The sequence below is a fragment of the Pyrgilauda ruficollis genome, unplaced genomic scaffold, assembly GCF_017590135.1.
Source record: "Pyrgilauda ruficollis isolate IOZ18807 unplaced genomic scaffold, ASM1759013v1 scaffold59, whole genome shotgun sequence".
In the NCBI taxonomy this organism is placed as follows: Eukaryota; Metazoa; Chordata; class Aves; order Passeriformes; family Passeridae; genus Pyrgilauda; species Pyrgilauda ruficollis.
In genome coordinates this window covers 6919865-6946776 of record NW_024527599.1, presented here as the reverse complement: position 1 = coordinate 6946776, position 26912 = coordinate 6919865, and the positions used below count along the sequence as shown (strand labels likewise).

The 26912-nt window shown below is 41.6% G+C and overlaps 1 protein-coding gene across 1 annotated transcript in view; it reads right to left on the bottom strand.

Annotated features, from left to right (window-relative positions):
- The window catches only part of RABEP1 (rabaptin, RAB GTPase binding effector protein 1), a 47532-nt gene extending 20902 nt beyond the window's left edge, over positions 1 to 26630 (bottom strand). Inside the window, exons 1-4 of the mRNA XM_041482434.1 lie at positions 26448 to 26630; positions 8134 to 8262; positions 6058 to 6261; positions 4693 to 4853 (exon numbers count right to left, since the gene is read on the bottom strand). Of these exons, the coding sequence (XP_041338368.1) occupies positions 4693 to 4853; positions 6058 to 6261; positions 8134 to 8262; positions 26448 to 26481 (528 nt within the window). The 5' untranslated portion in view covers positions 26482 to 26630. The remainder of the gene's footprint in view (positions 1 to 4692; positions 4854 to 6057; positions 6262 to 8133; positions 8263 to 26447) is intronic.
- Between the last annotated feature and the right edge of the window lie 282 nt (positions 26631 to 26912).

Sequence of the window (26912 nt, the reverse complement as noted above, 5' to 3'; positions counted from 1 at the left end):
GAGGATTGTTTCAAGGAAAGGAAAAAAAAAGGGAAAACCAGGTAAAAATAGCAAGAATTAAAATGAGAAATAGCATTCGGGGTTCAAACCAGAACTGCACATTAACGTGTGGCCCTGACATCCCCATTTCTTAAATGCTCTGCCTTTCCTTCAGGGATGCACTGCAGACTTTCCAAATGAAAGGAGCAGCTCCCACAGACTCCCCAGGAGCCAGCAGAACACTCAAATACTCGCTGCAGTAAAACTCTCCAAGGCACAGAGAATTCCAGCATTCTAATTTGGGCTGGCTTTGTGCATGAGGCTCAGAAAGCTCAGTTGTTCTCTGCCTTCTACTGGAAGAACTCAGCAGGGGAGGGAGGGCAGGGAGTTGTGCCCCAAAGCTGGAGTTTCAAAAGATGACACCTTTCATAACTTCATCAGCAAAGACAGACAGTAAATGATAACACTCATGTCTGGTTTTGAAACTAGACAAGAATGCAGGTTTTAGAGGTTATTCATTTGACTTTCAGTTTCTGGTGAGCTTATTGAGATCTGTACTCCTAGCAAGACTTTCAGAAACAGAAATAGAAAATATTTTTAACCACTGAAGTTTTCTAACTTAGAATTAATAGACAAAATAAAATGTTATTGCAATACCTGTCAATTATATAAGCAGTACAATTTTAAAACTTTACAGAAAATTCTGAACACAACACTAAATTTAATTTCTTTACATTTCATTTATTTCTGCTACATTTGTCACTGCTAGAGTACCAATGAAAGCTGTGAGGAAAGCAAGGGATGTCACTTGGCAGTAAATTCAATACCAGGGACATGTGACTGTCATACACACCCAGACCCTGGTGCTTGAAGCCAGCAACTCAACTGTCACATTTTTCAAACAAATGGGAGCAGGAGTTCCACTTCAGGCATTGCTTTATATTTCATTTATCATACCAGTTCTATTCATTTAATAGAATGAATTGAACATTATTTTCTAATTATTCAGGATAACTGCAGCAATATTTCACTGCCAGCCTGGTTTCACATGGCTCACCACAGAATACAGAGCAACAAATGTGCCTGAGTAGGAACCAAGCAGTTCAGAGAAACAGTCAGAAAGTTCTCTGAAAGCAAAACCAGACTGTGAACAACTGGAAAGACAAAACTGTATCACATTTCACATACAGAAAAATTACTCCAGCTTTTACTGCTTGGTAAACACAGCTGAAGTTTGACACTGTGGTTGCAACATATTGTAAGGATCCCTATTAAAGGTCAGTGTGATCTTGAGCTAAACACTCCCAACAGCCTCTCTCTGCTAACAAAGGGAGTGCTGGGCCCTGGGTCTGCTTCTGGACATAAAGCAGAATTACTGAGACTCCAAAATCGAGGTTAAAGCTCCACTCAACGTTTTAATAAAACGAGAATATCTGTTGTGTTGAAAAATGCTACTTAAAGATACTGTCACATGTGGCAAGAGGTGCCACAGCACCAAATTTCCTGTGCTAAGAGGAGTTTTTCAGACTCTTCCAGAAGTGTGATCCTTAAAACATTCATTTCCTTTTAACTTTTTATTAAACTTAACTTGGCTGTCAACTGCCACAGTTCTACACGTGATCACCTCATCTTTACTCATTCCTTAACCAAAAACCAAGCACCCAAAGCACTTCTGCCCCAGCCAAACCTGCTTCCCCCAGCACGGGGGCTGCAGAACACACTGCGGGACCTGCAGACCACAGCAGGAAAATGACTCCATGGAGAGATAATGCTAAAAATGAGTCCAAGTCATTCTCAGAGGAACAAACATGTGACTGGAGAAATCCCAAGCAACATTATACCTGAGCCTGTTCCTTAAAAATGAGACAAGTGAAAAACACACAGACACAATTTGAAAATTTTCCTTAAAGCAGGACTAAACCATTTAAAACTGCTCTAAATTTATCCCACTGTTCTTCACCATTACCAACAAAAATAGCTTACTGTATATCAGATTTTATGGCCAACCCTGTCACAAAAATCTGATTACTCTTCCTTTCCAATTTCCCCTCTCCTGACTAATAAGCACAATTCCTAACAGGAGCTTTGTACTTTCCTGCTCTCTCTGTACACAAAATATATGCTCTGCAGACTTCTGCTACTCAGAGTTTGACACAACTATGCTAAGAAGATTATTTACATTCATCACAGCTCCAACAGCAAAACAGATCCTATCCTGAACAGAAAATGAGGACTGACTTAAAAAAAAAAAAGCCAAGTCATATTTTGCCAGTGGCCAAAGTTTGGGCACAGCTCATCCCCATGCAGTCATTGTGCAGAGTCAGCCCAGTCAGTCCCCAGCAGGGAAGTACATGCTGCTGTGCTAGATTGCTTTTAGCTGCTGTGAAAACAAAAAACCCCAGACCTATCTGGTACTACAAGCCAACAGGAAAACAGATTTTTATAAATCACTGCCAAGTTTTCTGAAAGATTAATCACTAGGTGAGCACGTTAATCATTAGGTCAAGGCATCCACCTTTTTTAAGCTGGGAAGAGAGATTAAGAAGACAAAGTTGCAAGGTTTTCTTAGAAAATGTTTTCTTAGAAATCATTGCTTTATGATACAAAATCACAGAACAGACAATTTCTCTACAGAAATTAGCAATTTGCAACCTGAAATTCACATGGAAAAGCAAATCAGTTGCTTCCAGACAAGAGCATGTGTTCCACCAGACAAGCTCCTTCTGACAAAAGAACATATAAAGATGGAGTATAAGCACTGCTGGCTGCAAATGGCATTTTGCATGAGGAATTGATCACAAGTCTTCAAATAACATATCCCAAGTGATCAAGAAAGTTCCTCTTTTCACACTGACTGCTGACACATGAATATTCATTATTTTGCTGCCCAAGCAAACCTTTTTATGGGCTTGGGATTTGCTTGTTTGTTTTTATATAAAATTGAATGTCCTTTTCCTAATTTTGATCTAATTCTTAGCCTCCTTGAGGAAAAACCTCAAGGTTTAATAATAACAAAGAAGATTAAACCCTCATGCAAAGCAGTTTAAGCAATTATTTCAAGCTGCACTCTGAAAACCAGATTTCCCCCTCCCCCTCCTATTACATAAGGTACATGTTCCTCTGCTTTACAGGCCTAGAAAGCTTTCCAAACTCCTATTACCAGAGATTAATAAACTGATCACCTTTTCCTTTAGGGATATTTAACTCCCTTTTAAAGGACTACAGTCAAAAATGCTCTTTATCTGCTATGCTAAACTTCTCTACTAAAGCCACAGAGTTTAGGTGAGCTGTGCTGCCATGTCAGCAGCTTGCAATTTCAACTTACACAATCAGTAATTTCAGATTAAAAATATGAATCAGTTGAGAGAGAGTGTTCTCTAGAAATGCTTATTGGCAGGCAGTTGGGAGTGCAATGCCAGGACTTTTACACTGTGAGCTCTGCATCTTCTGGGCTGTTTCTACAAGACTCACTGATCCAGTTTTGAACCTCCATTCAGCTTCAACCAAAGTCTTTTTGTTCGTAAAAATACTAAAACCTTTTCTTAAAAACAGTAAATGTCTTACAATTGCAGTGGGATTACAACAGGCTTTACCCTGACTCTTACCTTTGAAATCAGGGCTCCATGAAGAGCAGACCCACAGCAATAATGCAACTACAACTAGCAATAGTCAGGAACCTCTTCCTAAGTCTCAGAAAAAGAATTCCGTTTTGCAACACTAACACTGATTGTCTGCTACAACACAGTAAAAATAGCTAAAATGTTTCTCCATACTGCATTTCTTCTGCTGACAGCAAGCAGGAACAGGGACATGCATCGATGTGGCAGATTACCAGATGTTAGCCTACTTCTTTATTAAATATAGGTTCAGTCACTACTTTAAAATTTTGTTAGAACACCTTGAAGACTAAGGTAAGCTTGCTGAGATAAGAAATCCATGAAAATGCAAATTATAATAAAATACACAAAAATTTTTATAAAGCACTGATTTGTTATGACCAGTTCAATTTCCTTCCTGTCTGAAACACTAAATCTTCAACCTCAACAAAAAAAAAAAAAAAAGAAAATCCAAACTCAAGACAAGGCACCTCAATCTACTTCTACGAACTTTTCTTAGTCACAGATCTTTGAACAACTACAACAATATCTGTCCATACTCCAGAGCAATTATTTTTCATCATCTAGAGCCTGCTGTTCTGTGACAGCGAGGTTCTGCCCTTCCTAGGGAGGCAGCAGTACTGTGATGCACAAACATGGCTTACTTTAGAGAAAGAGGGAAGACATCTTAGATATTCTGAGGTTTTAATGGGCACTTTAAGTTTTTAAGTGCTGGAAAAATAAGTAAAAGTAATGAAGTGTAAAGAAATCTTTATAGAACTGCGGTCAATCCAGAAAAATCTAAACGTGGTTTTACTTGAGCTCATTTGACATCATGACAAGTGCCTTGACAAGACTGCCTGTTTTTACAAGCTGAAGGCTAAACTTTACCATCTTCTCAGGTGCAATTCTCTCACTGAATGCACATAATTAGGAACAAAGCTTTTAAGGCTTTAAATGGATTAGGTCATGATGACTTCCATGAACAAAGGCTGGCAGCTGGCAGCACCAGGCTGTGTGAACTGCTGAGGAATTACAGCAGCCATAGGAATGAACCCATGCCTGACCTCACGGGCCTATCCTCACACAGAAACTGAGCAACTCCTTTCCAACGTACCTTTTTCATTTCATTTTCTAGGTTTTCCTCCTCCTGGCCTTCAGACAGTCTCCTCCTTAGCTCTGCAATTTCCCGCTCCATGTTCTCTCGGTACTGGCTCCACTGGGCTCGCTCTTGCTCCATCCTGTGGTGATACTGCAGCTCATAGTCACGGACAGTCTCTAGAAAACAGTGTTTTCAAAACTTATTTTCAATGTAAGTTAAAGAACAAAGCTTTAAGAGCTCCATCTCCAACCACTCAATGATTTACTATAATTAATTAAAATTAGGACAACTCTCCCTTCCCTCAGACTTCTGCCCCAAAACCCAAATACATAAGTAAAAGAACTGAAATTAAATTTCAATTAGTACCATCAACAGAACAGAGAGAAACAACTCGCAAAAACTGTGCAACTCCTAATTTCAAGGTAATGTACATGACTAATAGCCTACTTAGCAGCACACAAGTACATCATCCAAACAAATTAATAGAGCCTTAAAAAGGTACTCCAAAATGCAAAGAAATTCAAACTTCTCACACAGCTTCTATTTCCCCAGGATTCACACCACTCATCTCAGCTCAGGAGCTGTCTGTTTACACAGGCACAGCAGCTGGCACAGCTGAGCCTTAATCTAGGTTCATGTATCTGTGCAGATCATAAATAAACAGACATTTGTGTACTCAATATACATAAAGGTTTGTCTGTTCTGGGTGAAAAGCACAATGAGGTGATGGAAAAACTGCCCACAGCTGACAGGCTCTAGGCTCAGGATAGTCTGATCCTGTCTGTGAACCTTTAAGAAAACAGACATTTGTGGCAATAGTCTGTTCCCAGTTCATATCCTTTTGTTCACTCCCTTTGTGTCAGAAATGTCAGCAGCTGTGCAATGTGCAAATATAACAAGGAATAGATCAGAACTATTAAGGAAAAAAAACACCCAGGACTGAGAGAGCAACGTGTGCAGTCAATACCCTGGGGGAAGGCCCACGTGAGTACTGGAGGGACACTTGACTGTGTGAGAGCAGAACTGTGTTCACACAGAAGGAAAGAAGAGAATCATGCTGGCAGCTTAAAGCTGTTTGCAGACTTGTCAAATTACAAGCATTATACTTATCTTCGTGGAAGGATGAAGTATCACACTCACAGTCCCTCAAAAATGCTTTGCATATACATGAGGTTCCCTTAGCCATGAATTCTAAATTCTGTCCTCAAGCTGACAATAAAAAACCCATCAAGCTCCTTTTCACAACCTTGGGAACTACACTTCATCCAGCCCTTCTGCAGCTTTCCCAAGCCACAACAATTATCCATACTCTGAGGAAGAGCAGGCACAAATCCCTAAAGAATCAGGGTGGCTGATCTCAGCAGCTTGCCTGGTTATTACCTTTCATGATGGCCTGGAGGGAAGCCACTTCTTCTTGCCACTGCCTCTTGACCTCATCGATGGCCTCCTGCTTGGTGGTCTCTGACACTGTGGCTATGGCCTTGATGTTCTCCATTTCGGCGTGGGCCTCCATCAGCTGGGTGCGCAGCTGGCCCAGGTCGTCCTGGGCTGCCTGCAGCACTGCATTCTGTCTTTTCAGGTCCTCTGAAAGGAGGATTGGATACATTTAGCTGGATTAATGAGTTCAACCTGAAGTGTAGCCCCAGCTGCTATGGCAAAGAACAGAAGGGAGTGAAGGAAGCACTGGTATTAAAACATCTACCTGTAACGACTGAACAGATGTTGGCAGGTTTCTTCAGGGAATGCTTTTTCTTGACTTTGCTTGCCCTTGCCTTTATTAAAGGAGCATCTTATGGATGCAGACGCTAGATACAACTAGGATCAGCATACTTGTGTGAAAGTGAACTGTGCTTTTCATCAGTTCTTATTATTTAACTAATTCTGGTAATGAATCTGGAAAAGGCATGAACAGAGTGGAAAACAGTTTTCCCCCCATTTCTGGGACTAACTTGGTTCTCAATTTGGATGGAACACTTCATGTTTCTTAAACAGAAACACTCTGTGACACTTTAGAGAGCCCACACAAGAAAAATATACAGCCTAATTTGCTTTTTACTAAAGACTTTGGTAAAACTGAGCTTCTACAAAGAAAAGGGATACATTCAATGGAACAGCCACGACTTCTCTAATTGTTGCAACTATAAATAGAAATTAAACTAACTTTGTATTATCCTTCTGAGTTCTCAGCTAATCTGAAATAAACAGCTCTGGAAGACATATATAATTAATTCCAAAAGCACTAACACAAAATATGCTTTATGCCCACATAGCCTGCTTCAATGGCAATCCCTTTTAGCAGAAACATCTGGCCAGCATATAACCAACACCAAGCTATCTCCATGTATTTCCCTCAAGGCCAAAAAGCTGAATCAATCCTGGTGCTCTCACCCTGATAGAGAATAGAGAATCCCGAGCTAATCAAATACATAAAAGGACATTAATCCTTGTGTAAAAAAAACCAAGACTCTGTAGCATTAATATTCTTAGTTTTCAAACGACAGCATTAAAGATGGGTCCCAACAGCCCCAGTGAACATTTAGGAGAGGGTATTGGAGACAGGGAGGGGGAAAAACTTTGCAGGGGGTAAAAAAAAGTAATTGCTTGTATATTCTCCTCTGGTGTCCTTTCACTTCAGTAGCTGTGAAAGTTGGGGTGTTTTTTCTTGCCCTATCACAATTTATTTTGTATTTTTTGACTGTACCAAAATGGGAGAATTATTGCTGATCTCATCAGTAATGTATTGTATCTTAAATTTCCTTTCATCCAGCCTTAGAAACACCAGTAAATAGGCTTGCTGCATGATCCAGTCTTCATTATGCCTGTTGTATTTCTGCTCTCATAAGCTTATACAGCAGCTGCAGTCTTAATGCATTATGTTTTGGCTCTGCTTTCATATGTTAAAGACAGGAAAATCATCAGAATTAGATAAATCAATCTGGCTCTCAGAACAGCTATCTCTACTCTCTGATCCTTCATCAGATATTTGAGCTCATATGATTTAAAGTTTCCTATAAATTGTGTTATTGAAATAGATGCCCTTGGCTGGTATTAAAACTTTTATAACGTTTGCCTGCTTACAGCCTACCTCAGATGGAAATTTAAGACAAATAAATGCTACATAAAAAAAAGGCCACAGAGTAGAAACAGCACAGCATCCAGGCTATGTCTTTCCATTTACCAGATCAGCTCCTGCTCAGAGAGCACACCCTGAATTCAGGAAATTAGTATTAAAACTCACTAATAGTATTTCTGCATGGACATCAAGTTGCTTTGGCTCCTTTCCATGAGGCATATCTTTAAATTTAATTCTAAAGTTCATTCTAGGATGCTCAATAGTCACCTATTGAATCTCTTACATTCTTATTATAACTGTTTAAAAGACAATGCTTTGTACAGGGATTATTTGAAGATGAAGTTCAATAAATTTTAGAATAATTCAGAAAACTAAGAACTTACCTTCCTTAGCCAGGTATAACTCCTTAAATTTTGCTCTCTTTTGATTAAATTCTTGCTCAAGTTGCTGCTTTGTGCGCAGAAATTCTGCATTGACCTTTTCCAATTCTGCTACCCGTTGTAGAAGAGCATCTAAAAATAAAGCAGAAGATAAGGTACGTCACTAACAGTTATCCAGACATCCCATTCTGCAAGGCTGAGGTTTGGGGCTTACTCTTTTTAAAATATCTTTACTCATTAGCTCTGCTGCTGCCCCATGATAACGAGGAAAACTAGCCAGTCCTGTAAGGAACAAAGAAAGGTAGGTTTTCTTAAGACTGTAACATGAAATTATAATTAAACTTCTCTAGGGAACTAGAGGGAACGTGGCAGGGAGTTCTACAGAAAACAATCTTCCAAAGAAAGCCACAATTTGGTATATACAATGAAGGAAGAAATAGAAATAATTCTGGTGATGGTTTTTTCCCCTGGGAAGTGTGTGAGGGCTGAGCAATAAAGCACCAAGTGCTCAGAGGCTGAGGTCAAAGAAAGCCAAGTGACAGCAGCTCAGCTAACAGCTATGAAAGGGCAAAGCACAGGAAGGAAATGCTGTGAGCTAAAAATTAGGTGCCATTATCAATCCAGTCTTCAGTTCTGCATGTTAACCAAAAGATGAACCAGATTACATCTGGAGAAGTTTGCCAGAGGATGACCACAACCTACAGAGAATTAATTGATTGTGAGATCAAACCCTCCTCATTTTTAGCAGGTAAAAATCCTCAAGGGGGCACATACATCACTTTTTTCCATAATTTACCACATCAGTCCTTCATCTGGTGGTACAACGAAAGAAGGAAGAGTAGGAAGTCTACAAAGGTTGTTATAACATGCTTATTATTGGAAAAACCCCCTTACAATACCATTGTGTGATGCTATAAAGACTCCCTACAACCACCAACCTATCTGCATGTGCAATATCAACTTCTAAAGGAAGAGTAGGAAGTCTACAAAGATTGTTATAACATGCTTATTATTGGAAAAACCCCCTTACAATACCATTGTGTGATGCTATAAAGACTCCCTACAACCATCTGCATGTGCAATATCAACTTCTTTGCACCTCAACTTCTGCTGTAGGTGGCAGTTTCAACTTGCACACCTCAGAATTCAAATATGAAATAGAAAGAAAATACTGATGAACCAGAACAAAACACACCTCTCTACTGCAATGCACTGGGGGAAAAATGTTCTTCTATATGAGTCTCTGTGTGTTCTGCAAAAGCATTTTGTGGGCATGTTCCAACTCTGCTATGCAAAGTGAATCACTTCAGTTACAGCCTCTATATAGCACAGACTAGATACACAAAATATTGATCCATCAGAGGTGTTTGTGTAGCCCATCCAACACTTCCCACCACAATCAAGTAGTGAAAACATTCCAAAGGCTACATGACTTCAGCATCAAACATTCAGACTCACAAACAGCTGGAGTCAGCTCTACAGCTTGCAGTGGTAAAACACTGGATGGGCAATGCCACTGAGATGGGGCCAGTTATTTTTGGTACCAGATGACATAGACTAAGAGCAGACACAAACAAAAGGACCTTCTAAGAGCACAGGTATGTTTTACTGATTGCTGTTTATAAGAGCTTATGGTGTCACAAAATACAGCACCTAATCTCTTCAGCTCTGTACTGAATAAAAGAGAAATGCAGACATAAGACTGACGAAATTTTAATGTTGCTTTTTAAAAAGAAATCCTAATTTGGGTTTTTTTTTAATCACTTTAAATACAAACACATAGGTTTTTCTGGCCAGCAGAGAGGGGGGATAGTTCCTTACGTGACAGATCCTTATGTGGATAGTTCAAAGCCAACTGCACAGGAGTGTTCTCCAGAAAATGAAAGGAATCCGCAGCAAAGAGACACTGAGAGCAAAGCTTCAAGTGAGTTCAGAGAGAGTCTGGATCAAAACCAGAGATGAAACAGCACATGTGGAACCAGGTCTGGGTAGGAAAAACGCTTCCCAAGGTTAAAGGGTTGCCTTTGATCTCTTGCTGAAGTCTTGCAAAGGAAAGGGTTTGCTTGTGTTTCCACTCCCCGCAGTCCTGTGCAGAGCGATGCAGAGCCCGCAGCCACCGTGGCACCTCCTGCTCCACGCCCCACCAGCAGCTGTGCTGGCCCTGAGAAGCTGGGCTTGAGCTCAGCTTCAGCTCCTCACAGGAAACTCCTGGAGGCATTAGAGCCTAAGGGAACTGTGTGCCAGGGCCAGCCAGGCAGCTCTGCATCCACAGGTACCACCCTGCAGCCTCAAGCACACATTCCAACTGAACAAGGAGGAATCTGGGTATCAATCACCTTGCACACACTCTTTTGAAGACCACACAAATAAACTGTTTCATTCTACAGTTAGTAATCCTGAAAGTTAAATCAACTGTAGACTCAACTCTCCTGCCCTCAAAGATGACTAGAGCATTCCTTGTTTACTTAATCCCTTTCCATCTTCCTTCAGCAGAGAGACAGCAGCAGCTGTGCTGCTGCTCCCATCAGAAAGTGCAAAGCAACCAAGCTGTACTTCTTCTGAAGGTGTGAGTTGCTTCTGCTGAGGTTGGAAGGGCAAGAGGACACCCCAAGAGCAGAATGTTCAAGTGCTTTCAGCAGGGGAAACAACAGACTCATCCTTTTGAAATTTTCCTACCCAAACAGAAAGAGGGAGGGCAGAGTCCTTCCAAGAAGGAAATGAAATTTAAATATTTACATTTTTACAGCATTCCCCCCTCTCTGCAGCCTGGCAGTTATGTCTAAAAAGTAATAAATAAATAATTAAATAATCAACTCCCTCCACAACTGAGCTCTGGCAGCTGTCAGGGCCAGCTGCAGGCATTCCAAATAACAAGCAGTTTAAGATCTCAACTGCAGGTCATCCATCACTGCAACTGTGCATTAACATTGTTCTTTTGATTCTATACTAAGTTTAAAGTGGTTTGACCACCTGTGCTACATATACAGCTCAGGACAGAGCTCAGCACATCCCCACTGCAGTGAGACAAGGCACAAACTTGAGGTCAACAGGCTTTATAGGTCAACATCAACCCCCTCAAATGCACCTGTATAAGAAGTAAAAGCAAAAGAAAGTTTATTTTCTGAGACACCCTAACAACTACCACCAACCTTATTTTCTGAGACACCCTAACAAATACCACCTTTCTGCTAAGTGATTAATTTCACAAAGAAATTCTTTTCTTCCTCAGAGGTACAATTTGTACAAAAGCCACACAGACACTTCCCAAAATGCAATTGTGATCCCAAGCCCAGACTGCCAGGCACAGGTACCCTCGGCCTCCATGGCACAGGCTAAAGTCCACCTGGACATGCACTGGAGTCAATGGCAGGAAATGGGCTCATCCATAGATTTCCAATTAAGCCTTTGTCATTTATCACTTAATTTTCACTCTGAATTTAGACTCAACTCCCCCCAGGCCTATAACAGAGCTTAAAAAGCAAACTTAGTTGCTATCAATTTAAAGGCAGCCCCGAAGCAGCCGTCCATGTGCAGCCGGTGGTGCCCGGGCTGCCAGGCGCCGTTCCCAAGCTGCAGTGCCGGCTATCAATGTTTAACCAGAGCAAACACAGCCCGGGATGGGCAGCGCTGCTGGAGCCGAGCCCGGCTGCAACCGGAGCCGGGGTCACACACGGCACCGGCACGGAACGCTCTGTATTTCCTCACAGCAGCACTGTGGAGACCTAATTCCCTATTTAGGGCCCTAAGTCATCAAGAAACAAACAGAGAACCTAAAGAAACTGCAAAAACCCTATAAATTTCTTAACTTTGTAAATAGCACTGAGAAAACTTTACATTAAAATTAATCTGCCAAACTAAAAAAATCCTAACAAGAAATTCTTTTGGCCAACAATTTAAAATAGCGTTTTTTCACAGATTATTAGGCTAAAAAGACTATAGATGACAGAGTCATAGATGCCAATTAAATCACTAACTTTATTTCCAGCTGGCAACACAGATTTTGCAGACACTCCAGGTCAGACACAGGGATCCCCACCTCCTGTGGAGCACTGACATTACAGCAAAGCACAGTGAATGTCATCATGTGCCTCAACCAGGGAGAGGAACTCAAAAGAAGGGCAGCAAAACCTATTTCAGAGCAGGCTCAATGATTTACAGGAGAACCATGAAACTGCTGCAATACATGAAAAGAAACTCTAGTGAAAAAAGATACAGCTTTCTGTTAACCCACTGCACAGCAAAATTCCAATTCTAGGAAAACACAGGAAAAACATACATTTCTTAGTGACTAGTTATTTATATGCTGTTCCACAGATCAGCTCCAAAAAGAGTTAAATTTTATATATGATAGTTTCCAGTTACACAAACATGTAGCGATCGTTCCAGAACTAAGACAGACAAAGCTGATTATCAATAAGACTATTTTTGAGTACCAGGTCTATTTATAAAATTAATGCCATAGAGCTTTCTGCTTGATATTTAAAGAATCAAACATGACATCAAGAGTTCAGTCCAACATAGCTGAAATATGAAAACAGAGCAGAAAAAAACCTACATGTACAATCAACTTTTTGGAGACAAAAAAATACATAGTTTCTGTAATTTTCTACCCTTCTTTTGTTGTCATCATTGCTTGAGATAGAAGTATGGAAAAATACTTATTTCTATGAGTTTCTACTATGACTTTCTACTATTTTCTATGAGAACTAATTTTCATCTATTGTGACAACATTCCGGAGCCACAATTCTGCTACTACATAAACTTTTAATCTGTCTGCCACCAGACCGTTCACAGAGACTGCTAAAAGCTTTTCTTTATTTTACTCAAACAGGATTTGATGAAAAAAGAACAACCAGCCCCCCCCGCCCCCACACACACTCTTACAATAAACCCCAATTTAAACCACATAAACCCCCAATAAACCCCAGCTGTTTGCATGAGGCACTCAGAAGCAAAGGAACAGATTATGGTTCTTTGAATAAGCACGTTAAACAGCAGCAATTCCTGACTTACGAAATGGGGTTGCTTTTTTTCAAGAAACATTTACCCTTACACACAGATATCCAACAGCAGCAGATCAAACTGGAGGGGAAAAAAAAAAGGAAGAAAATAATTACTTGCTTTTCTCAAACTTGCATTTGCAAGCATGAAGCATTTCAATTACTTGGCCAAATGGCTCAAGCTCACTGGTCACACACTTTCCTTGTTTTATTTGAGGGCAGAGAATGACCCCTGACTTCTCACTTGCCACCTTCCGTTTCAGAGTGGCACCAAACACCTCCAACTGTCACAGCTCCCCTTTCAGAGCATTTCACTGGGTGTGATGAGGAGAACTCAACCCCAGAAAGGGGAAAAACAGGGGGTTCTGCCCCAGAGCTGAGCCCTGGAACAGGACCTGGAACTCAACCCCAGAAAGAGAAAACCAGGGGGTTCTGCCCCACAGCTGTGCCTGGCACAGGACCTGGAACTCAAGCCCAGAAAGGGGAAAAGCAGGGGGTTCTGCCCCACAGCTGTGCCTGGCACAGGACCTGCTCCCAGCACTGAGCTGCTCTGCAGAAGGAGCTCAGGCAGTTCCCCATTTCGGGCAGCGCAGCTTTCAGACACTGCAGCATTCATCCAGCCATTCTGGCTGATTGTGCAGCTGAAGGTTATTTGACATCCACAATTTGTTCTCTATTGACTAAACATTCACAGGCAAACAATCCAGTACCAATTTAAGGCTAAATCCATAAAAACTTGGTGTTGCTGACAAATGCAGGTATCGCCATGCAGATCAGAGCCTTGCTGCATCATATCTGTTACAGAAGCTTTATATTTATTACAGTAAATCAGCAAGTGCAGGATGAAAAATATTCAGCCAAGCACTGCATGTTACCAACATCTAAACACATAATAAATAGTCTATTAACATCAAGTGGAAGTGTGCAGTATATTATTAAAGTTTGAAAGTAATGTCATTTTTCATTGAAACTGAATGACCAACATCTTTCCACTACAGCCTGTAATCTCAGTAGTCCCTATTCCTACTCTTTATTTTCCTTTTTTATCCTAAACACTGTTTGACATCCTACATTAAGGATCTTAGAGAGAAAATGAAAAGCCATCACTAAATTAAAGTAATTAAAATCTGAAGAAATTTAGATGTTTGAATAAATGGGAAGACTCTCTTCTATAATACAACCAAGAATCACAGAATGGTTTGGACTGGAAGGGACCTTAAAAGATCATCTCATTACAAACCCCTGGCTTGTACAGGGACACCTTCCATTAGATGAGGCTGCTCCAAGCCCTGTCCAACCTGGCCTTGGACATTTCCAGGGATGAGGCAGCCACAAGAAGAGAACAAGCAAAAGGGGGAGAGAAAACAAAGGTCCTTTAAATGGCTTTAAATGGCTTAACTAAACCTGCAGAGACAAACAGCCATATGCAGTAACAACTAAGTAATTTTCCCCAACAGCACAGCAAACATCTTCATGCACAATTACAAGGAAAAGAAGGCCAACACACAGTTTCTCCTTCCCCATTTTTTTTTCCACTTCCACTTTCCGCTTTTTCTCCCTTTTCACACCACTCACAATGTGTTAACTACTTCCTTGCTTTGTTATTGCCTCCTTCATCTTCTTTCCTGGACACAAAAGCAGGCAGCTGCTTCCTGGAGTCCAGATCTCCATCTCATGGCACTCCATTTCACTCAGTAAAGGAAAATCACACCTGACTTCCAGTCAGGTAAACCCACTTCATGAGACAAGTAAAGCTCTTCTATACACTAGTAATTCTGACCTCAGGTTAACTTAAGTCCAGTTTTAAATTTACGCTTAGTTAACCATTATTTACATTGGACTGCAATGGAACACTGCTCACTCACATCAAGTATCAGAGGAATGAACTTAAACATGGATGTCCGTGTTGACAAAAGTGAGCTTGAATTTTTTTCCAAGTGTTTATTTTCATTTGCCAAAAGCATAATTTCTTCCCAAGGACAGTCCCCCACCTCCATCATTATAGTCTGGTTTTTTGTACATCCCTGCTCACCACAGTAGCTGCTTCTCTCCTTTTAACTAGGCTGCCATCAGAACTCAGTTTTGTGCACAGTCTTCTCCACGTTAGTCCCAACTTAATGCACAAGAAGCTTTACTACCATTAGTTTTCACTCTATTTCATCTCTGCCACTGGTGTTTTGGTGAGGAGAACAATTAATCCAGAAATTTCAGGAAAACATAGTTGGTTAGCGTTTTTTTCCAAGAAAATCAACCACACTCTGTTTTATCAGTTCTTTGAATAATTTAAATAGGGCAGCAGTGGATGAATCACAGAGTTGGAAAAGTCAACCAGATAACACCATTAATGGAATCCTATGGAAAGGATTTTGGCTGTGTCCTGCTGCTACCACCAGTGAATCCCCTCAGAAACACAGTGTTGCTAAGCTTGAATGCATATCAGAGTATTTCAAAAGTCAACAGCAAGCTACAGTCTGGTGAACTTTGAATTCATCTACAATGACACAAAATGGAGTGAACAGAGTTACCAATCTCATCACAATCACCAGCATTTTCCCTGCTGCATAAATGCTTGCATCTTGTTGCCCTTGCTGTAACAATTTTTCTTTTTTATATCTGCTCTCTTCAGGAGGATCCATTTGGAAAAAAAGAACAAAACAAAACCAAACAAACCAACCAAAAAACAAACAAACAAACAAACAAAAAAACAACAAAAAAACCCAAAAAAAAACGCTCAGTGTCTCCTTGGATTTATGAAGAGGGTTATTTACTCTACAGGCTTTGGGCATTTACTCAGACCAGTCAGTGCTTGAGCAAACAAGAGCAGGGTGATGGCAGCACAGAACTGGGCAAGGTGAAGTCCCCAAGAACCGGGCACATTTCTCCAAGAGGGTTCACAGCTGGATTACACGGCTGCCACTCTAGGCCAGCCTAGGTAGATCTCCACAGCCTGCAGGCACAGCAAAGCTTTTTCAGCATTTCACACATCTGAGCTCAGACAATGCAGCTGTCAAACGCTTCACACATGTCCCTGCCCCTTTCATTTCACCAGCCTGTCCCTCCTCATTACCTGCATGATAAACACCAACAGAAGGTGTTTTAAGCAGGCGCAGAGGCTCCTCCAGCCTGGAACCAGACCTCCAGCACAGCCACCTATTCCCTTCCACAGCATTTGAAAACAAGTCCCCAAAAATGTCAAGTCACATAAATCTTCCTGACCAGAGCAAGACTGAAAATATGAATGGACCTTCATATTTACACAGGAATATTTCTGCCAAGTTTTTCCACACTACCACGTCTCATCATTTGTATGATATAATCAGAAAACCCAGAACTGGATTACACGTGGCAATTCCACTTGACAGTGAGGTTTTCGGTGTCTTCCCAGTAAAAGAAAATTTAAGTTGAGGATATTGTCTGTTTTAGTAAACCAGCAGGAAATTGCTGTTCTGATGAAATAAAAATATTTCATTAAGAGCCATTTAGGGAGAGATTCTGAAATGCATTTCATTTTACAGGAGACCCCCTACACAATTTGCACTCTGAGCACCACTAATATAACCGTTCTCTCAAAATGTAAACATTTGCTAAACCCAGACAACAGACTGATTTTCTTTCAAGATAATTTAATTGCTGACTCATTTGCAGTGGGAGGAAAAAAAAATCCCTGTGACACCTTATTATATGTTTATCACTTCGCCTACAGATTTATTAAAGGCTGTCCTCTTCAGGCAGAAAAATGGGAATAAAGTATGACTCAACTCTCAGGAAAAAACAACCAACAAAACAACACAAAACAACCCTACTGCATTGTTCTCTTTGATGAAGTAAGTTAATATATAAAAGAAAACCATTAGATTAATTCCAAAATTCCCCCAGACACCACTAGTCTGAGATCTTGTGCTGTCTTGCTGTTTGTCATGGGGCCAAGAATTGAGGTGTAGCTTTGAGAGCATTCAGGCTGCAGACCACCCCAGGTACTCCGATTCCCAGTTTCTGAGCAGAAAGAACAAATTAATGATAACCTAACACACTTTAAAATTCCAAGGAAGCTAACAAAAGTGAAATATAGCTTGACCAAGAAGGTGATGTGGAAGAAACCGGAAAGAAACCAATGTTTGTGAAATTTATACAGGCAATGGCTTTTGTAATTTACCACTGCTACAGGTGTGAGGACACTGCCATTTAAAGCAAATTGGCATCTTTATGGACATTTTTGAAAGCTGAAATAATCACAAGAGCATGGAAACTCACTTCCACATGCACAGCTACCAGACAGCACTACAGTAATTTCACAGGTACCAGAAAAACTTCAGAAATAGCAGGAACTCATACACAACTCAAGAGCTATGGACGTGAACAAGCACCACAAAAGGGAGTTAACATCTGATTTCTCTCCCACTGTGGTTCCCTACCCCTTGCTATATAATCTGGCCACTCAAATTGGTATACAGAGAATAAACTGGGAAAGAGAACAGGTAAAAACTTATTTTCAAGGAATAGTAATTTTAAAATTTAAGTTGCCAGAACAGCAGGTTGTAGGCATGAAAAAACGGCGCTGTAGAGGAGCCACTTAAAGGATATAAATCTTAATAAATGGCCTGGAAAATAGCCTGTTGCTAGATATATGTATGGAGACATTGTGATGATAAATATAGTATAAAAAGTAATAAAAAGAAAAGACAATTAACATCTTTATTTGATAAGGAACAGGATACAGATCCTATTATTTGGAGTAAGGTTTCTACAGCAATTTAATAGGTTCCCTGAGAACAACAGACTAGTACTCTCCCAAGCTCTAGAATTTATTTCTTGACAGAAAATACTGCTGAGATTCTATATATTCATATTTTTTGCTATCACTTGTCAACTACATGAATTCCTGAACAGTTAAAAAGGAAGAAAATCCTGCTCCAGCATGAAATTTTCAAATCATTTAAAATATTCCAGGGGTCTAAGCAATACAGAATGGGAAGGCTTGACCAAGCCTGCAGTTACAATAATTTAAAATCAATTTCTGTATTGGTGGTCATCTGACAGGGTAACTCAGCACTCCCACCTCACTGTGAGCACATGTGCCTTTTACCCCACCATGCTATGGGAGTTTTTGACAGCAGCGACAGCATCAGAAGTGACAGAGAAAAAAGCTGGAGGGTGGGAGGGGAGTGAGTCTCAAACCAGGTCCAAAGCAGACCACACCTAGCACTTGGCTGAGCACAGAGTAGGTCTGACACACACGTGGCAATGAACACACAGATCAGAGTAAACTGTGAAAAAAAAGTCAGAACGATACCCTTGGACTCTCATATTATTACTGTGTGGTCTACACCCTTCCTTTATGCCAGCTCTAATGCTTATCAGGTCTTTCACTAAATTAAACTAATTAATTCAGCAGTGAGTAGTTCTCAGCTGGGTGACTGAGCTGAACTGGGCTCAGCGATGAGTCCAATGTGCAGAGGTGGCACAAAGGAAACGAGGGAAACACGACTGTGGGAGCAGCAAGAAGAGAGCAGGAACACTTCTTTCAGCAGCAGCAACCTTCTAGACTGGCTTAGCTGCAACACGAAACCACAGCCTATGGGTACAGTCTGATTATCAGTTTAACCTAAGTGCTTGTTGTCTGCCAAAAGAAATACTCTGGCCTTCCTTCTGTCCCCCACTCTCCCTTCTGGCTACTGAGATTGGTGTAGTCATGCAGCAGAACTTACTTTTTAAAGACTTGATGACTGACATTTTTAAGTGATAAATGACCTTTTTCAAATCCTGATTTCCATTCAGACTCTCCAGGGGAAGCTGACAAACTTAACTGGTATTAGAAAGCAAATTCCAAAGCTCAGGTTTCCCACCAGTGTTTGTACACACTCAGGTTTTGAACAAATGCAGCTGAAAGAGTTGCACTGCCCTGCAGTTTCCAGTATAGAAGTGATTAGACTGGTACAAAACCTAAAGCTGTAGATAAAAATATATCAGAAAACATCCATATCCCACAATAAGATTAGTCTCGCATTTACTCTTACTTGAAAGCAAATACACAGTTAGATTAGACATTGTAACAGGCCATTACAGCCCCTCCTGATGGATCCTCAGCTAAATGTAATCCTCAGTGCCTCCAACAAATTTAACTCTGTAACATCAGGAGTTAAAGTACCAGTTTGAGATTTAACATCTTTATCTCCAGTTTCATCTAAGAGTCCAACAGAAGCTGTGAAGACCAGACAGACAGCTCTAATATCCTCACAGCTAGAAGTGTCACTCAAGCACAGAACCTAGAGTTTGCCTAATTGCTTTCCCATTAATTTCACATGGCAGAAGATACAAACAGACATTGCAAGCTGGCAATTAAGAAAACCTTACTTGAAACCAATCTTTAAAAGAACATTTAAAAGATGCAGCATATGACACAAAGATGCCAGCCTGTCAGATGATCTGAATTAACAGAGCCAAATTTATGCTTTGTACTTCACCAAAATAAACCAAGTAACACCACAGATAAAATGTATCAGAGGGATTTTGGCACAGGTTACTGTTAATGTAATATGAATGTTCCAATTCTTGTGCCTGAAGTCAATGGGAGGCTAATATGAACTCCTGTAAGCCTTAGGAAAGACAACTTTCTTAAAGGATACTGGACACAAAAATTTACTGTAGATAGTTAAAATACTTACTGCTTGACCAATAACTTCTAGCACTCCTCTGTGTTTCTTCCTGTGTAGATTAAGGCAACGACACTGAACACACAGATGCAAGGATTGTATTATACTCTGTGGTTTTATCTGCCTTACTGTTTGCAAGTTACTGCTTTGTTATTTTTTAAAGCAACCAACCATGGTGCTGCCTCCTATTTTGCATAGCACTGATGAAGCACAGATGAAAATAAATCATTTCTGTTGGGCAGTATTTTAATGGTGACCAGCCATGCAAATACAAAGTTACCCTACCAAGGCAGGGGTGTGAGGGATAAACAGTTATACAGGAAACACTCATCAAAAACGGTGAAAGAGCTGTTTCTCCTTTTGCTGTGCATATTCCTCTCCTTTGTTGCCATTTAAACAGCATTGCAAATCTTGCTGCAATTATATGCAAGCTAAAAACGTGTATTGGCAGAAGATACAATACAAACCACACAGTCTATTCAGGTCACTGGCTTAAAGGCATGGGAAAACCATTATAATCAATGCTGGTTTGGTTTGATCCCCAGGTAATCCTTCCCTCTCTCCTCCAGGCTATTCCCCCTGGAATACACACAGTTAATGCTACCATTGCTTTCCAGTTATTGATTCCAATTCACTTTGCCATGTAGAACTTCTGTTATTGCATTTTTGCTCCACAGCTTTACCAAAAAACACTTTCAAAAACCACAAAATACAACAAGATAAATATTAATAAAATCCCACCCAAATTTAAATTTCTTCTCAGTGTGACTCACCACAGTAAGGCTTATTAAGTGCTTCTGGCTTATTAAGAAACTAAAAATCAGACTGCCTTTTTTTTTTTTTTTTTACTCCAGGATTCTGGTTATTTTTCAGTCCCTAACCCAGCCAGACACACAAGACAGGGCCCTTAACTGCCCAGAACCAAAGGAGCAGATCACAGCTCTGCTGTTTCTTGTCTTCCTCTCGACTGATACCAACTTTCAGAACTGCTCTGACAGCCAAAAGATGGAATGCTTTTATTTTCTACTTCTATTTCCAAGAGGCATAAGTTAATTTCCAGCAATGAATTTTTTGCAATCTGTGAGGCACTTACCTACTGCAGTTTATAAAGATACCAAGGTATTAAAGAATTAGATGTCAGCCAGCCTTGTGATTAGGTAACTGAAGTTCACTGCCTCAAAATTCTATAATCTGTTCTGAAAAACCACTCAGAACCTGGACATGTATAAGGCAGGGCTGCAAAGTAGCTCTGTATACCAAGAGTAAAGTACAATGAGATCTTCCTTCCTGAGTGACAGAACCTGGAGAGCTCTTAAATAAAAAAAAATATTTTTTAAAAATAGTAAAAAAGCTAAGATTCAGCATAGCTAGGGAGCCATATTGTTTGAAAAAGCCATTTTTCACTGAAGTGAAGGAAGTTTGTACAGTCATGTGAGTTTCTCCAGAAGAGGAAGAATAGAGGGACTGGTGTGATCCCACCAAGGACAGCAAGGCCTGGAGCTGCCAAAACAAGGACAAGGTCCAGGGGATACCCCCAGACAAGAGGTTGCAAAAGGCAAGGAGAACAATATTAAAGAAGCTGAGGTGGTGTCTGGGGAGGAAGGCTGAGGAAAGCAGAGGACCTGCTGAAGAGCAGTAGTTGCCCAAGACACTGCCAAATGACTGACTGGTGTTTACCAGGGAGGGAGCAAAAACCTGAGACCAAAGAGCAAGCAAGGCCACGTTTCTGCTGCTTGGCTGTGTGGAGCAGGAATTACCAGAGGAGATGGAAACAGACATAAAAGGTGATTCAGAAGCTTTTATTCTTCCTCTTCATTGTACTGAAGGAGCCAGGCCTGGGAAGAGAAACGTAGGATAGGAACAGGAAGGAGGGAAGCGCCACCACAAGTCAGCTGAATGCCAAGGGGAGTTGTGGCTGACAGAAGGAGACATGAATGGGAAAAAAAAATAAATGCACATAATTCCTCTTTATATCAGTGGTCATGCTGCAGTTCTGCACTCTTAGGGTACTACAGGCACTGCTTACAGAACAACAGAACAACTCAGAAGTTTTCTCAAGCACCAGGTACTTTCCAGGTAAAAAAACCCTCCTCCTTCTGAATAGCACAAAAATATTAACCAAGGGTACACTGCTCACTTGTTCTTCCTATGCCAATTTACAGAAAAATATCAAATGATTTAAATTTTTCCAGAGATAATTCATCATCATGCCTAACTGACTATACTATGACTAAAATGACACAATGCTTATCCTATTTATAGAATAACTTGTGGAGGATAGTACCATTAACTCAGCCACGACTAAATCAGACACTAAAACCAACTCTGTAAGTAAAGGCTGAACCACTGAGAAGACCTTTGATGCAGAAGATGTTCCTCTGAAATACACACACACAATGGCTTTCATTGCAGCCTTGTTAGTAAGTGCTGCTTATCAATGTTACCAGTTCTTACCTTGAAAGACTTCAGTCAGAGTAAAGCTATAATCTCAAATTCAGGCTTCTTTTTTTTTTTTTTTCTTTTAACTACACACTTGATATTTTTTAAGAAGAAAATAGTGTAGTTAAAATACCTAAATTTAGGATAGAAAACTTCACATCTGAGAAGCACTTTTTAATAAAAAGCCCAGCATGTCTGCCAGTCAACCATCACCCATAATGAAGCCTATGGGATTTGGTCCACTCCCACACTGACAGAAATTGTTTGGTTTAGCTTCTTGAAAGTTTTAAAACAAAATTCCTTCTTCAATCACTTTCTAGGGAGTGCATACAAACTAGTTTCACAGTGGGAATCCAGTCCACCCACCAAGGGCTATGGGAAAGCAGTTAAGCATCCAGAGGCACCAGGCCAGGAAGGGAAGAAAACACATTACTAAGTCCATCTTCTCCCTGACAATGGCCAAGATGCAATAAAAATGGGCAAAGAATTTACATCTGCCAGCGTCCAAAATGCAAGAGTCAGTCCACAGGTCAAAGCATATTCACTGTGCTTCCTGGCAGATCAACAGGTAATGATAAAGAACATGGTCAGGGTACTTTGCAAAATTAGGAGATTTGCAATTTGACTTCAACAGGAAAACAGACACCCCAAATATGGATATTCCCATTTCAGAGCAAACTGACCTGCTGAGCAGATCAAAATTTCCTTAGAAACATGTACATTCAAGGTGTCTGTTTTGTTTTTGAAACCAAATTCCCTATTTGTCCACTGAAATGACACAAAAAAAAATAAGTGTGAATGTTTGTGTTTTAATTAAAATGCATTTTTAGTATATTAATAATAATATGCTAAAAATATAGTAATATCAGTAATTATTGAACAATAATAAAGCAAGGACTGAGCAAAAAGAAAGTGAGGGAAGCAATTTTTTGCTTCTTGGAAAGTACCAACAATTTTGAAGTTAATCCCCAAGAGATAAGAGTCTGACATTTGACAGTTGCATCAACAAGGCAGAGCTGAACATCAGCACTCATGGCCAGTCCCCTACGAACCACACCTAGCTTGGAGATGAGTAACAGCACTTTTAGATCCTTCAATTTTGTTTAGAAGTGATATACTTACAAGGAAAATAACTAGAAATCATAAAAGCACCTGAGGTTTTGTTAGTTAATTCTCTGTGACATCCCTGACCTCTCCACCAGCAACACTTGGTCCTGGGATTTGTGACAGTGACAGCAAGTCCCAGCTCTTGCTGGGATCCTGGATTACTGACACAGGGACACAATGCAGATCACGGCACTGTTGGTGGCACCAAAATCAATATGGCAACATCCTCCAATCTTCCATCTACAGCTGAGCAGCTCTCTCCACTGAGAGCTGGCACTGCCTCCCATTACTGACAGACTGACACTTTTTACTGGTCTAAGTTACTCCAATACTGGATCAATTCCTTCTGCCAGCAAATTCTTATTAAAATATTTGATAGACTGTGCCATTAACAGTTTATCACAGCACAGTATCAATGGATATGCTAATTATCAGTCTGACTGCACTAATGGTTTAAGTTTAGAGCAGTAAGAAGAGTTTAATAATTGGCCTATCATTCTAATTAACTTTCGTATTGAAGAAATAATGTTTTATGTTACTGCAGTTCCTTCATGGAAGTGTTCTCCAGAAATGAGAAGGAGAATTAAATCCTGAGCATTCTGATAGGGAAAAGCTATGCCAACACATTTTGTTTGGCAACCCTACGTTCAGAGATGGCAAGCGCCCAGATCCAAACTAAACCCAGGGAGCCTGAGAGGTTTGAATTTTGAACGTTAGAGTCAAAGTAAAAATATTTTGAAAAATAAGACATTACAGCTGTGGTAAAGCAATCTAGACAACACACATAATTAAAATCTCTCCAAAAAAAGCCCCCTGAGGAGGATCAGCACGCAGCACACACCTACCTGCAGCACAGGTCAAGATGATGAGCTCCCAGCACAGAGCACAAAGCTCCAGCAGCAGCCAAGGGCTGCCCTCGGCCTCCCTGAGATTCTTATCATATAGAAACTCTGTTACTCCACACATTGGATTAGAGGGTTATTAATGTCTCCACTAATCCAAAGTACAAACCAGAGTAGGAGACACAACGCCCATTCTTTTCCTATTTCTCTGCACTATTCCTTCCCCTGTTCTTGGACCCATTTTCATTTCAGTGCAGGCTTTAGAATAGAAGACAATTTCTACATTAATTCTTCTCATGTTGTTCCATATGTTATTTCTACCACAGCAGAAAAAGCAGTAGTTTTATACTTGCTTTCCACAAAACAAATCATAGCTGATGTGTCTTGCATGAGTAAAGAATGCATAAGTTATTTATAATCAATACAAGTAATTATAAAAAGCCATTATTTTTCCTTTGGGGAACACACTAATCCAGTTCTATTTTGTCACACGTAATCTTAAATTGGAGGTTATGTCACTCCTTTAAGGAATAAATTCAGTACACAACTAAAGATATGAAATTATTTATTGAATTTTTTTCCACATTAAAACAGAACAGTTTCAAGGCGCACTTTTGGTAAGCTACTTACAAATAAAATCAACACAGGTGAGAACAACAAAGTGGATAAGAAACCCAAACTGGTCCTTATGGTTGCCAAGGGAGGATGGGGAGAGGAGCCATTTCAGGAGCTCCAATTCTTTAGTGTAGGACACAGCAACCACTTTCAGAACCCATCCAACTTTCCAGCCAGTCTCCTCTACAGCATCCCCATCTCCCCACAGCCAAGGAACAGGAAAGAGACAGCAATCCACACCCCCTGGAACACAGGTTTCACCAACCTATCAAACCACTAAATTAATCTGCACCTTTTTACCCTCCTTTTAAAAAGCAACAACACAAATACATCCAACGTGGATCTTCTAATACACTACAAACCTACAGCTACCTTTCCTGGTCAAGAGGCAGCAAACATTTGTACACTGCACAGCTCCCCTGCACACTTGCAGTCTGTGAGAGCCAAGAAGAAAATTTGCTGGAAGTTGTTCTGCAGCCCTTAGAAGAACAATAAACAATGGTTATTCACCACAAAGTACAGGAGAAACTCACCTTCTCCTCAGTGCTCTCAAAGGACAAGCCAGCAATGACTGATCTTAATGTAGGGAAAGCACCCCAATCTAAGCACCTTCATCACTGAAACTCTCAAAAGGCAGGCTGAAATCCCTAAGGATAAGCACTTTCTGGTGTAACTCCACAAAAAGGAAAAAAAAAGGCCCACGCAATTCCCTAGACATGCACAATTAAGAATACATCATTGCCCTTTTCTAACAGAGTGCTTCCCCAAGGAAACTCAAATGTTCTCTAAAAGAGGAGAGCCCTGGCCTAGTCCAATGGCTGGGTAAGCACCAATCCTGCAGGATTCTGCATATCCCTCCAGTTCTCCTATACCTACATTACGACCAGCCTCAAATTCCTGGCTTTCTCACCCCTTCCCACACATCCCATACAGTAAACACTGTCCCTTCAACCTCACCTCCCAAGCTGAATATTACCTACAACTTTTTTATATGCACGCAGCTCTGTAACCTCTTCCAAGGTAAAAAACGTTCACAATTCCTCTCAAACCAGAAAGAAATAACCTTTCCACAGCAGGAACCTTCAGGGAAAGCTTAGCTTCCTCCTGCACAGGTACATACCACCTTGAGAGAAGACCTGTTATTCTCTTTGTCTTTTCCAGCAAAGGAACGCACTGTTCACACCGCACATCCCGACCTGCACCTTCCGAGGTGCCTTTTCGAGCACAGCCAAACATCCCCCGCCGTGGCCAAATCAATGACGGCGTCCTACCCGGAGGATCAATGTCTACCTGGATACACCGCCACCCTTCCCCTCCTCCCCTGCCAGGGCGGGGAGGCCTCGTCCCATCGAGGCTGGGCTCCCCTTCCCCAGCAGCAGAGCGTCCTCCCAGCGTTATCCCCGCTCCGTGCGCGCCGGGAGCCGCCCTTGCTCCACATTCACAGCCTAAAAATCCACTTGCGCTGCCTCCCGCCCCCTCCCATGGCCTCCCCAGCGGTGCTCCCCGCGCCGCTCCCCGCTCTCTCCCGGCGGGTCCCCGCTCCGTGAGGGCTCCCGGACCCTGCCCGGCCGATCCCGCCCAGGCCGCCGCCCTCGCCCCGCGGCCGGCGCGGCTCCCAGGCGAGCCCGGGGCTGCGCAGGCCGCGCCGCCGCCCCCGCGGTACCTTCGGTCTGGGCGCTGGGGCCCGGCTGGGCCATGGCTCGGCGGGCGGCACCGCCGCGGCCTCCTCCGGGCGGGGACCGCTACGCCACGGGCAGAGAGACGGGAGCGGCCGGGCCGGGCCGCCGCCTCCTCCGCCTCATCCTGACAGCGGCCGGCGGCGGCGGGAGGGGAGGACGGGCAGGAGGAGGAGAAGCAGCAGGAGGAGGAGCCCCGCGCAGGCGCCCACGGTGAGACACGGGACCGGCTGCGGCTGCCGAGCGGGGAGGGATCGGGGATTGGAACTGGGAATGAGACTGGGAACGGAGACAGGGACTGGGGGTAGAGATAGGGAACAGGAACCGGAACCAGGGACGGGGACTGGGACGAAGACCGGGAGCCAGAGGCAGGGCACAGGGAGAAGGAACAGGCACCAGAATGGGGAAGAGGGGCCAAGTACCGGGGCCAGGGACCAGGAACGGGGTACAGG